Source organism: Carassius carassius, chromosome 36 (assembly GCF_963082965.1).
Source record: "Carassius carassius chromosome 36, fCarCar2.1, whole genome shotgun sequence".
Lineage (NCBI taxonomy): Eukaryota > Metazoa > Chordata > Actinopteri > Cypriniformes > Cyprinidae > Carassius > Carassius carassius.
Genome location: NC_081790.1, coordinates 6818060 through 6831493, shown reverse-complemented (window position 1 = coordinate 6831493; position 13434 = coordinate 6818060). Strand labels below are relative to the sequence as shown.

Sequence of the window (13434 nt, the reverse complement as noted above, 5' to 3'; positions counted from 1 at the left end):
CAGCCAACTATTACAGAGGTCAAGAAGGTTTAATCATGTGTCCACCAACACATACAGTATGCACTTGTCATCACTTTTAAGGGTTAACAGCTCCGTGATCTACTTTAGATGTTCGATATCAGCTCAGGTTTGCTGTCCTTGTAGATTTATTATATATTCTACAGTATGTCCATATTTTGTTCTTTAAGGAGACCGATAGAACTAAGAGGAGTTATTGTTTAGGGTTATGTGACCATGCCAAGGAACACATTTCTCCACATTTTGTTATTATTATGAAGTGGAGTTATCTGAGCTTACAAGACTCATAGAAATGATGTTAACTGATAAGAAATTAGTATTTTCTGTAAACATTCTCTTATTGGAGCACTCTCATTGCAAGATAATACATAAAACAGGACAGCTTGTTTAGATCATTGTATGTTTTGTTTATTGCATGAATCTCAGAATCATATTCACTGCTAAAACAGCTGCATGATTCTCGAGTCGGGTTGATAGTGCTCAGTTCTTCTGGACACCAGGGAAGCTGGAAAAGACGGTAGTCCAGTAGTAAACCAAACGCGTTCTCAACATCTGCTTCACGCTGTTTTTGTTCATGTTGTTGTTGATTTCCACGTACTGATGGCCATTGCTGGCAAACTCAGGCCAGGTTACAGGAACACTGGACTCACCCTTATTAGGGTCACTGTGAAGGAGAAAAGAAGACATAAAGTTAGGTTAGAAATTACATATAGGGTCACTATAGTTAACTAAAATGAAAACAACAAAAAAATGTTACTTGAAATAAAATGAATGTTAAAGGAACAGTTCACCAAAAACCATTCAAGTTGTAGATGAGTTTGTTTCTTCATCAGAACGGATTTGGAGAAATTTAGCATCACATCACTTGCACACCAATGGATACTTCTGGCCAACATACCATTCAGCAATCTATAATAATGCTTTCTCCTGTGAAAAAGGTATTGTTATTGTTTTATCGCTTATTTCTCTCCTCATTCAGACAATCATTATGGATAGAGGACTCATATTTTAGTCTGAAGCAATGATTTGAAGTTAAAATGCCCTAATGATGAATATGTTTCTTATAAACACATAGCTTTTCTTCAGAAGACATTACTTGATGGACTGGAGTCATATGGATTACTTTTTGATACTTCTGATTTTTTATCAGCCGTTTGTACTCTTTTTCTGACGGCACCCATTCACTGCAGAGGATCCATTGGTGAGCAAGTGATGAGATGCAAAATTTCTCCAAATCCGTTCTGATATAGAAACAAACTCATTTATATCTTGAATGGCATGAGGGTGAGTAGATTTAAATTTGTGAGTGAACTATTCCTTTAACTGAGACACATATATATATATATATATATATATATATATATATAACTTTATATTTAAAATTGTCAAAGCAACATTTCTAAACTGAAATTGAAAGAATTATAAAAAATTATACAGACCTATTTAAAAGCAATAACTAATAAAGATGAAACAAATACACAACAAAATAACAAAACACAAACTTAAATAAAAATAAAAGCAGAACATAAAAAATGGAAAAACTCAATATATACATGTAAAACAAAAACAAATGTAATTGCACAAAAAAAAGAGGCATAGTACCATAGTACTCAAATATATAATTTGATTACTACAGATGTTCCTACACATTAAAGCAGAATATGGTGAAGCATTATAATATTGTTAGTATTTTAATATTTAAATACCCAGTTTGAGCAAAATTGGTCCAGTAGGAAATCATATATCTGGCGACGTCACGATGGCGAGGAAAGTAGCCCAGAGGAGTGGCGAAAGGCTTCCCAAACACATACTGAAGGTCATCAGCGTGATCGGCACCCATCCAAAGTGGGAAGATAGGCATACGAGAGGGCTCAGAGAACAAGTAGGAGTAGGTTCGTCCAGATCTAATGGGGAAAGACAGGTTGTTTTTAAGGTTTATACTACTCAGTTTCACTATATAGGTCAGTAAATAAGATGTCAGCTTACTTGGCATGGTCCGAGTGGAGGTACAGGGCCGCTTGGGTTGGCACCAGGAAGATGTAGTCTGTCTCCATGTCCACAACTGTTTTCTTAATGTCCGAATCACTAGGTTTGCTACCCCAGTTGACTGTGTACTCCTCATAAGTTGCGATACCAGCATCTGTTCCTCTAGATTCAGACAAGGCAACCGAGAGAGCCCTGACCTCCTCCCTGTTAGAAATCAATAGCAGTTTTTTTTTACATTATAACCATAAAGGCCCCTGTCAGTACCGGTCAAAACGTTTTGGATCGGTATGATGTTTATAAAAGAAATGAATACTTTTATTCAGCAAGTATGCATAACATTGATCAGAAGTGACAGTAAATACATTTATAATGACTTTTCTAAAAACAAATCCTGTTCTTTGGAACTTTCTTTACTTTTATTCAGCGAGGGTGCATTCATTATTTTATTTTTAATAAATGCTGTTCTTTTGAAATTCCCATTTCTGAAAAACATGTTCTTTTGACATTCCTATTCTCAAAAACATGTTTCCACAATAATATAAAAAATTAATTTATTTATTTGATCAATTATATACAGCCTTGGTGAGTATAATAGACTTCTTTCAAAAACGACAACAAAAAAGAGATTTTACAGATGACAAGCATTTGATTGTAGTGTATTTTAAAAGATGTTTATAAAAAATAGATCAACAAAATGAAGGCCTTCTGAAGCAAAGCGATGCATTTGTGTTCGAAAAATATTAATATTTTAATACACTATATCTCTAGCTTCCACTAACTTGTACGCACATTCACTAGAGAGTGGCATTCCAGCTTCAGAAGGCCTTTATTAATAACTCCCCGAGCTGTGTGGAGTGATTTTAATGATGGATGGATGCACTGTTTTGGGCTTCAGAATCCCGACCACCATTCATTGCCATTATAAAGCTTGGAAGAGCCAGGAGATATTTTTTAAAATATTACTCTGATTGTATTCATCTGAAAGAAGGAAGTCATATGAACCTAGGATGGCTTGAGGGTGAGGAAATCATTGGGTTGTTTTTATTTTTGGGTGAACTATCCCTTGTAATGTTTTACATGTTTATTTTTTTCTTTTCATTCGAAAAATGTCACAGTTTACAGACATAAAGCATATGTTAAAATAACAATGAGTAAATATATTGTGGCCTAGACTGTCTGTATAGGTCTGCTTAAACTTTTCGTGTCAATAGTACACTAGCATATAGATGCTTCAAAAGCCATAAAACACACTTTCTGATTTATGGGTTCTTTAAAAATGCAGAAAAATGATTCCAGAGGAGTCTTTAATATAGCACACTTACACAGGGGTGGACACCAGTGCGTTGTTGATCGAGGGGATGTCAAGGGTGGCAAAGATGTGGCCGTCCATGTCATTGACTCCAGCGATGTAATCAATGTCAGCAGCATTCCCGAAAAGTGTATCAGGTTCGGCGGGGAGGAAATCACCATCAATTACTGGTGACAAAGCCAGATTGTGTACAATTGGATCTGGAAAAAAAATTAGACTTTGCATTGCATTTACTGTGTTTTTGTGCCAGTAGACAACTAAGACTAAAGCAAAAAAAAAAAAAAGTTTCATTACTTGAAATAAAATAATGTGATTAGACGTTCAGCCATATTGAAGGGATAGTTCACACAAGTGAAAATTGTATCATGAATTTTTATTTTGCTTCAACTATTGCTTTAAAAGCATGTAAAGGACTTAAAAGGCACATGCAGCCACTCTAAATTTTCTTACGAGAAGCAGATGTACTGAATTTCACATTCCCAGCAAGAGTCACAGTCTTTGGATCTGTCCTCCTCAGACAAGCCACCATCCCGCTATCAGTAGGACATCCGACCTTTCTTGCAATCTAAAGATGCAGAAAAAAGAAGCGATATAGGCTTAATGAAATAATTATATGAATTATAGAAGCAAACCAAGTTGTGATATCTATACATTAATTATTAACCAACAAAAAACATTCAAATGTCAGTCTGTATGTGAAACAGAACAGATGACCTCACTAAGTAAACACTAACAGGTGTACACTAAAGTATTTTGGAAAAGGCTGGGAATGAGAGTAAACAAACCCCATAGGATTTGGCGACCACTTTATATTAGATGCCAGTACTGTACGCAGTGTCTGTTTTTGTACTTGGCAATGTGGGACATCCATGGAGGTGAAGCTCACCTCTTCAGCATACTGTCGTGGATTTCTATTGACAGCCCAGGGACAGAGAGCAACACCACTCTGTGAGATAGCTCTGCGGATCAGGCCCTTGTTTTTAGGGGAAAGAATCTGTGCAGGATAGGACACACACAGAGATTAGAAACTAGATTACTGAAAACATGCTCACTCTGCAGCCATAACAAACAAAAACTAAGATTATTCAAATGTAATACATAAGCATGCAAGTAAAAAAAATAATAATAATGCAGCACCTGGAAGTTGACGCTGGCTCCCCCTGCTGACTCCCCAAAGATGGTGATGTTGTCTGGATTGCCACCAAAATTCCTGATGTTTCTGTGCACCCAAGCGATAGCAGCATGCTGATCCCACAGACCATAGTTTCCTATCAAGCAGGACATGCTCAAACTCATCATTTAAATACTACAATCAATCAATCCATACAGTATATACAATGAATACAGCTGGTTCCAAAGGTATGAGCTTCTATCCAGTAAAAGTTCTTCCAGTAATGTTAATTCTTCCAAAACATTCATTTAAAGTTATCTGATCTTTAATTATGTTCTCAAAATGTTAGCATGAATCTTAAAATTTCTTAAAAGTTAAATGGGTTTGAACTAGTTTCGGAATCTTCAGAAAACTTTCAAAAGTAATGTTCCTATGATGTTTTAATTTTTAATTATTTTTTTTTAAATGGGAATGTTAATGGGAAGGTTAGCTTGTGTGATGGAATTAATATGAGAAAGGAGAAAAACGTTCAGTGCTTTTGTTAAGATTTTCTGTAAAATGCAATACCTAAACAATTAGATTGGAGGAAAAATTGTATTTCAAAATTTTGCATTCTCTAGTAAAACCTATTGTGCTCCCTGACAAACTTAAGCTATATTATCAAGCATTTAAATATTTCTCACCACCATATGTGCCTTGTTTCCACACTTTTGTTATCTTATTTTGTATGTTGGTAGGAAAATATACTCACATCATTTTTTTTTTTTTTTTTTTTTTGCATTCCCCTGAGAAACTCACAAATCTTTCGAGTTTTTTTGCAAAGTTTCTCCTGGAAATGTAAAAGCTTTTTAAGAGTGAGAGTGAATTAAAATGTTTCTCAGGGAACACAAAAGCATTAAAAGAAAAAAAATTCCCCTTCATCTTTTCCCTCCTGTGATGTATTATACTTGTAGAACTCTTATTCAAATTAAATCTTTTTAGTTTCTTACCAGGTGCATCAGCATCTCCGCTGCTGAGGAATCCGAGAGATCCGACACGGTAGTTGAATGTCACCACAATGACATTTCCTCTGTCTGCAATCTCCTGTCCGTCGTACAGGTAGTTGTCCAAGAAGTTTGCACCCTGACCACCGCCAAGCAAGAAGCCACCACCATAGATGAACACCATAACAGGCAGATTTGTAGAAACTGCAAAGGAGAAGGTGTCAATCACACAGGGTAATATTTGTAAATAAATCAGGGCTAGTTCATCCATCAAACTCCAAAATTCTCCCATCAAACACAACACCGTCAAATGACACTGGACCCAATTGACTTTAACTGTATGGACAAAAAAAAAAAAAATTATATATATATATATATATATATATATATATAATTATTATTTTTTTTTTGTTCCTCAGAAATTTGGAATGGCATAAGAGCGAGTAAATAATTACAGGATTGTGATTTTTGAGTGAACTTAACTTAACCTTTAACTTACTTTTAGTGTTGTCTTGTGATTTAGAACAAGTTTGGATTACCAGTGTTGCCCTGAGGAACCCAGATGTTCAGGTAGAGACAGTCCTCACTGCCCACGACATCAGTAGCGAGAAGATTGAGCTGCATGCACCTCATTCTGTAGTCAGTGGCTTTCAGAACACCTGTGCAGGTAGAGTCAGCAGCAGTGCACTCTCAATACACTAAAATACATGCATTTTAGACCCTAGTTGTGCCTGAAAACATCTAAACAGACAGGCGTACTCACCGTCCCAGCCCGGGTGAGGAACGGGCTTCTGTAATCTGCCAGGTGGAGCTGCGAAGGGGATTCCCTTGAACACGTCCATATAGCGGAAGAGTCCAACACTATGACTCTTTCCCTGTACCATCCCTCCCTCGGTGTACACAGATCCCAACTGCAACATGTTCACAGTTCATTTTTGCATTACAGCATATTTAGCATTTTAGCCATGTTCTGCAAAATTGCCATCTGTACTGCTTTTTTGGTGCCCGACTAAAAATGATGGTTACCAAGTTAAAATACATATAAATTGACATGGGAGGAAAAATTATATTTCAGTGCACTCTCTCCCAAAACAAGCGGAGGCAGTGTTTCACCGAATAATACAAAATGCCTTGTATTAAAAGTATAATAATTAATAACATCAAACATTTAATATAATCACTTTTAAGCATAATTATATGTTATGCATTTGCTGTAAACTGTTAAGCTTAATATAACAAAGTTACATCATTAATGATTAAACAATTATATAAAAAAATATATATATTATAAATACAGGAAGTACAATTGATAAAAGATTTAGATCACAAACAAAAAACATTATCTAAAGGCCATTCTGTAATTACAATTTCCCAAAAATATGCTAAATACGCTTTAGGCTTTGGCTACATTACTTTTCAGTGACTGATATTTTACACTGATTCATAATATGTATATTATTTATATTGTATTTTTTGTTTAAATGAATTCATATCATGACTTACAGAAGCTGCATTTGCTGTGCCCAGGATGAGGGCAACAGAGATGAAAACTCCCAGCATCGGCATCATCATCAGACAGTCGCTGCAAGCGTGGCACTGAAGGGAGTTCTGCCCCTTTTATAAACAGGCCAAATCATATCTCTCTTTCAAGGTGCGCCAAAGCCATATCTTGAAAGTACACAGTCCCTGTATAAATGTATTAACTGGACAACATGTGCACAGTTGTGTTAAACTCTCATGGAAAATGCGTGCAGAGTTCATTAATAGTTTTTGTAATCTCAACAACACACTTTTTTTCCGTTACAAAGACATATTTATGAATGCTAAAAATACTTGTGCCATCTTGCAGGTTATTTTTTGTTAACCAAAACAGTTGTGAAGAAATTAAGTCAGTTTACCATCTTGACTATAATTAAATAAGTAAATAAATTTATTTGAAATAGAGTCTTTTGTCTGACACTGTTTTTACTGATCAATTCAATGCATCCTTGCTGAATAAAAGTAATAATTTCGTGAAAAAAACACTGCAACAAAATGTACTGACCCCTTTTCAACAGTAGCGAATATATAAACGCTTAATTAAATTATATATTACACTTAGTCATAACATCTCTCTTATTACTGTATGTTGGGTGCTTTTTTATTTTAAGAATTTACTCATATTCCGTTCATTTAAAAAAACATTTATTATGCAAACAGGAAAAAAAAAAAACATAAAATTAATTTCTATCAGTATATAAAGTAGCTTTTTACATGAACATAAAACTAAAGGCGAATTACATGTAATCTGCAATCTCAGTTTCCATTTCATTGTCGCTCCCATCAGAGGGCTTGTACTCTTCATCATCATCATCATCATCGTCGTCTTCATCTTCCTCCTCTCCAAGGTCAACAGTTTTGGATCGAGTTCTTACAGACTTTTGGGTGGATGAAGCTGCAATAATAACATGTCACAATATATATATATATATATATATAAGCAAAATTTGCTATTATTATATTTAATAAATAACTATGCATTATTTATTGTGTTTTACCTGGCTGGTTGGCCCGGACTTTTTGTTGGATCATTCCGGAGATGATATTCCTGAGCTCGTCGGCTGTATGAGGCACACACCAGCCATCTCTCTCATCACACACTTCCTCTTTCCCATCATTCTTATGGATGATATTCTTTATTCTGCAAAGAGGGAAAAAGAAGTGCTGCAAAGTCAGGCGCAGTGGATGATGGGTCTTGTAGTGAATGAATATGACAAGACCAGTTCTTACTTTTCTACATCTAGATCACACAACTGGTAGAACATCTGGCGGTATGGAGGAAGCATTCCCTCCCGGAAGATGTAGACCGAGTCCTGGAGAGAACATCCCACACAATTGGTTTAAAACACTTCTGAGGCATCAGCTGTTGCTCAATGCAAAATCCTCTGTGATAAAACACTTGAAATAACTGTGAATACCTTTAGTAAGTACTTTGCAGTGGCAGGCTTGGGTCCTGAAGATGAAGCACTTTCCTCGGTGATGTCAGTCACACTAGCAGGTTGAGGAACTAAAGAAGTCAAACATAGGCTACCATGATCATCTTTTTTATTTTTTTGCAATTAAATAGTTTCATTTATTATACAAGCATTCAACAGTTTGGGGTTAGCTTTTAAGTAATTCATTCAAGGATGCATTAAAATTGATAAAAAGTGTCAATAAGGACATTTATAATAGTGAGAAATGTCTCTTAAGCAGCGAATCAGCATATTAAAATGATTTCTGAAGGATCATGTCACACTAAAGACTGGAGGAATGATGCTGAAAATTCAGCTTTGTCATCACAGGATTAACATGTTTAAATATATTAAAACAGAAAACATTTGTTTTATATAATGGAATAATATTTCACATTATTACAGTTTTTACTGTATTTTTGACTAAATAGATGCAGGCTTTGTGAGTGTCCATCAAAAACATTTTTTAAATCGTACTGACCCTAAACCTTCGAATGGTGAATTTCAGAAGCTAAGTCCTATTGGATTCTAAAGGTCAGAGAGTGAGCAGAAAATGTGAAAAACTAAATTAAAAAAGATCTAATGAACACTTTTAGGGAACTTTGTGAGCCAGAACATTTGGATCTGTGTACCTGCCCTGTTGATTGTTGTTGGGTGGCTGTAATGGTAAGCACTTCTCTTGGGTTTCACAGGCATGTCATTGCCACCAAATCCTAGTGAGACAGAAAAACCACTGGAATTAGTTGTATGGTCATTTATACTCGCAGGAGATTCTGTGCACTCATGGACAGTTCTTCACAGCATTCTAGGATTGTTTGTGTCAAGCCATGAATCATATTTGGGGTTGTTATGAATGTGTTTGTGTTGATCGCTCACCATGTTTCATTCCATAGCGGATCCTGAAGTCTAGAACCTGGTAGATTTTTGCTTCAGCAGTTTTTCGAGGATCGTATCCAAACCTGACCCACAAACTCCTCCATGGCCCTGTTATCTACACATAAAAATATATTTCCATGTAAGACTGTGAGATATCCCTTGTGCGTCCTAAAGGACATTTTTGTCTTTTCGTTGTTGTTTTTGTGGTCTTGTTTTTTGCTGTGTTAATGCAACCAGCAGAAATGTTGTATTTTTAATATTTCACCCTCATTTCCTTTCATAAATCTATTTTACACTAGGTGGAAAAACTTATTAGGACAAAAATGTCCCCACTGAAACACATTCAAACTGCAATATTTAATCCCAGTGCCATTTAGGCATAAAATCATGCATTCTTTGTTAATAGACTTTCATTCTATTGCCAAGGCCTCAACATCTTTACTATGTTACATTTTTTATGTTTCACCTTGATGGCACCATTTTCCTCAGGATTAATCTATGAAGCAAATACATGTTATTTCCATTTTTTTCTGCTTGAAAAAAAAAAGGCAGATCGCACTGAAATGACTTAATTATATTTGTGTGGGTATATTGTTGTGCATATAAAACTATGATTTGTATGTGTGTGGTAGTTAAAAAAAATCTGATTAAACTGTTTTAAGACTGTAAAAAAATTTTTTTTATTGACGCACAAGGGATATACAGTATCCATATATTATACAGTATTTTATTTATACATGGAATTAAAATTTAATTAAAGCCTAAAAATAAACCTTTTAAAATGATTTTAGGTCATTAATCAAATAAACTAATCTGTGCAGATTTTATGCCAACCGTGGTATTAATGGCTATCAATGAAGTCGGATGCTTTTTGGCAACATTAAAAGTGTAGTTACATAATCTACCAACAGGGGTTAACCAGCCTATATTTAGCAGCCAAACCTTGACCTTTAGTCCAGACAAACAGGTAGTCCACCCTAATCTCACACTTTTGGTTGAACCAATGTTACTATAACAGTCCAAACTAACAAACCTAGAAAAGCTGATAGTGCCAAATAACAAGTGTTTGCAATTAAACTTTGGATATGAGACATCATATTTAATTTATGAAACTTTTAAGCTACTCACCATGTAGTAGGCAACATACGGGAGGAGGTGCTTCATTTTCTCAGGGTGAATGTTAATGTTGGCCTTGACTGCATTGCGAGACCATATGGGCCTTTTCTTGAAAAGCTGCAGAGAAAAGCTCCAAATCAAATTAATCCGTATTTTCCAAATTTAAATAGCTTTGGAACACAGGTGGGGTTAGGATAAGATAAAGACATTTTCCCATAACATTACATCATGTTTGTCCAATAGTTGCTCAAGCTGATTGCCGCAGCTTTTTTTAAACACAACTTATAATTTTTATCCTTTCACGTGTCTACCTCCCCACTCCCATAAAGAATTGAGAATTATGTAAACAATGTGTGTAAATACTGTGAAATATTATTGCTATTTAACATACCTCTTTGTTTATTTGAATGTATTTTCTCAAATATAATTTATTCCCGTGATGCAAAGCTAATCATCAAATCATTCTATATGCAGATTTGCTGCTCAAGAAGCATTTCTTATTATCATCAATGGAAAACATGTATATACATTTTACTAACCTGTATGAGTTGCTGCTCTGCCTTTGCATCATTAGGATGGACACAGAACTTCTTCCAGCTGGTCACTGCAGCTTCCAGAGGTCCTGATGGTATGGTCTTGTCATCAAAGTTGACAAAAATGGCATTGTTTGGCCGGCGAGCTCGATTCGGGGCAATAAGATGATCTTTTAGGAGAACCGACTGCATTGCAGTCTCCCTGCTGTTTGTTGGAAAGCCAATAAATGTAATCGACAAATTTAACCACCAAAACACACAGGTCTTTCTGACTCACTTGGGATGGCAGCCAGTCAGCTCATGGGAGAATTCAGGTCTTACCTGTGCAATACATCTGGACGGTAGTAATAATCCACAGCCGTGTCCAGACGAGAGAAAATAGGAGGAGGAAGGAAAAGAGGCATAGGATTATCGTAGAATTCTTTCTTCTCAGGTTTGCGCAAAACGATCTTGTCGTACAAAGACATTTGATTTCCATCTGGATCGGTGTGAGTCGCTAGGTACTGGAAGTCAGCCATTCCTGAAGAATCAAAGGTGAGAATGTGTGACTATTAAAGAGACTGCCCACCAATAAATTGAAACCCTTATGTAATTCCAAACCTGGTTGACTTTGTTTATAAAATTATTCATTGAAGACCCCATGAAACAGTAAAAACTGTATTCATGCAGTATACCATCTAAAAAATAAGAAGAATGTGTGGTATTTTTACCCTGTAAAACTGATTCTTTCAAAGTTATAAAAAAGCATTTTTGAAGAATGTTTTATAAAATAATAATCTTAAAAAAGTAAATAAATAAAAATAATATTTTATGTTTAATCCATTGTGTTACTTTCTTTTTCTTTGTAATTATCTGTTAGATTTATCCTCAATTTCTGAGTGAAAATGCTTTAAATCCTACACCCAAATGTAAAAAATAGTAATAAAATTAGTTTTAAAAACTAGTACCGTATTTTCCAGACTATAAGTCGCACTTTTTTTCATAGTTTGGCTGGTGTTGCGACTTATAGTCAGGTGCGACTTATTTATCAAAATTAATTTGACATGAACCAAGTGAAATGAACCAAGAGAAAACATTACCATCTACAGCCGCGAGAGGGCGCTCTATGTTTTCAGTGTAGACTACAGAAGCACTGAGAAGCATAGAGCGCCCTCTCGCGGCTGGAGACGGTAATGTTTTCTCTTGGTTCTAAATGAATGCGACTTATATATGTTTTTTTCCTCATGACGTATTTTTGGACTAATGCGACTTATACTCAGGTGCGACTCATAGTCCGAAAAATACGGTAGGTGAATTTAGACTATCTTTACCTTGAAATTTATACGTGGTCCCAATAAGTCCCACTATCTCCATGCTGATTTGGGTTTCTGCACTGTTTCCTTTGCGGGTTCTGCGGCGCACTCTGAGCAGCAGGTTGGTGGAGGAGAAGCGGTTCCCGTACGCAGGATGGCAGAACAGATCCTTCGGCCGAAAACGGAGTTCAAGTCTTTTAGAAGAATCTGCATAGGTCTGTTCGGAAAAATCTCAGGTTAAAATCACACATGTAAACATACACATTTATATTTCTGCTTAAGAGTTTAAGGTCAGCGAGATTTTCTTTTAAAGAAACTATTTTTGTTTGGCCAGGGAGCATTAAATTAATTCAGTTAAAGACATTCTTAACAGACATTCATATAGAAAATATTCATATCTCACATACATGCTGTTCTTGTGAACTTTTTATTCATCAAAGATTGATAAAAAGGGTTTCAACAAAAATATTAAGCATTTAATATTATAAATATTAACATTTTTTTCTCAGTATTGATAATAATGTGTCTTAATCATAATTTGTGATGGATCATGTGACAGTGAAGACAATTACCTTTAAATAAGTTAAAACATATTCTAATAGAAAACAGCTATTTCAAATTAGCAATATTACTGTAAACACATGTCATATATGCATTGCTATTATTAGAGGGAGAAATACATTCTTTATGAACTTGGAATAAAATACAATGAACAATATAAATACACCTAAACATTAAACTTTAATTACTTCAATTACATATTCTAAAACATGTAGTGATTTCATAATAGCAAGAATTACTCTACAATATAATCTGATAAACAAATATTTGATGGAACTCATCTACATTGTAAGCAGACTGTAATCACCTTGGATACTCCCTCTTCGCCTCCGATGCTCTCCAGCATTGTGTCCACATTGTTGACAACTGCTGGGTATTCAACACACACCAGACTAGTGTCAGACAGAGCCAGTGTTGCTGTATTGCCCGACACAACAGCTGCAGCCTGGCTTTCACATTTGTTTCTCCCATCTGTGCTTGACGAAGCCGGATCACTTGTGATCTGCGGATCCATATTTAAACGTAAGGGAATAAGGGAAAAACACCTTTTGATTAGTGTATTCCTATGATAGCTCCTTCGTAAACAGCATGTACAGGAACGTGTACGCTTGTGAAAAGCACCCGGGTGGAACTGCACTAGGTTAGGAGAAGAAACG

General features: G+C 35.5%; 2 protein-coding genes across 2 annotated transcripts; both read right to left on the bottom strand.

Annotated features, from left to right (window-relative positions):
- Window positions 1-401: 401 nt before the first annotated feature.
- LOC132117017 (bile salt-activated lipase-like) lies at window positions 402-7066 on the bottom strand. Its single transcript, XM_059526023.1, has 11 exons — window positions 6911-7066; window positions 6171-6318; window positions 5947-6066; window positions 5414-5611; window positions 4451-4581; window positions 4200-4307; window positions 3764-3878; window positions 3327-3513; window positions 2005-2208; window positions 1725-1922; window positions 402-682 (listed from the first exon to the last, which is right to left on the bottom strand). Exons 1-11 carry the CDS (start codon window positions 6977-6979, stop codon window positions 499-501), a joined length of 1662 nt encoding a protein of 553 aa, XP_059382006.1. The 5' UTR covers window positions 6980-7066; the 3' UTR covers window positions 402-498.
- Window positions 7067-7574: 508 nt separating this feature from the next.
- gtf3c5 (general transcription factor IIIC, polypeptide 5) lies at window positions 7575-13376 on the bottom strand. The gene is made up of 11 exons (XM_059526021.1): window positions 13086-13376; window positions 12236-12434; window positions 11247-11445; window positions 10932-11130; window positions 10405-10509; window positions 9277-9391; window positions 9033-9113; window positions 8365-8453; window positions 8177-8259; window positions 7945-8087; window positions 7575-7841 (listed from the first exon to the last, which is right to left on the bottom strand). Exons 1-11 carry the CDS (start codon window positions 13290-13292, stop codon window positions 7684-7686), a joined length of 1578 nt encoding a protein of 525 aa, XP_059382004.1. The 5' UTR covers window positions 13293-13376; the 3' UTR covers window positions 7575-7683.
- Between the last annotated feature and the right edge of the window lie 58 nt (window positions 13377-13434).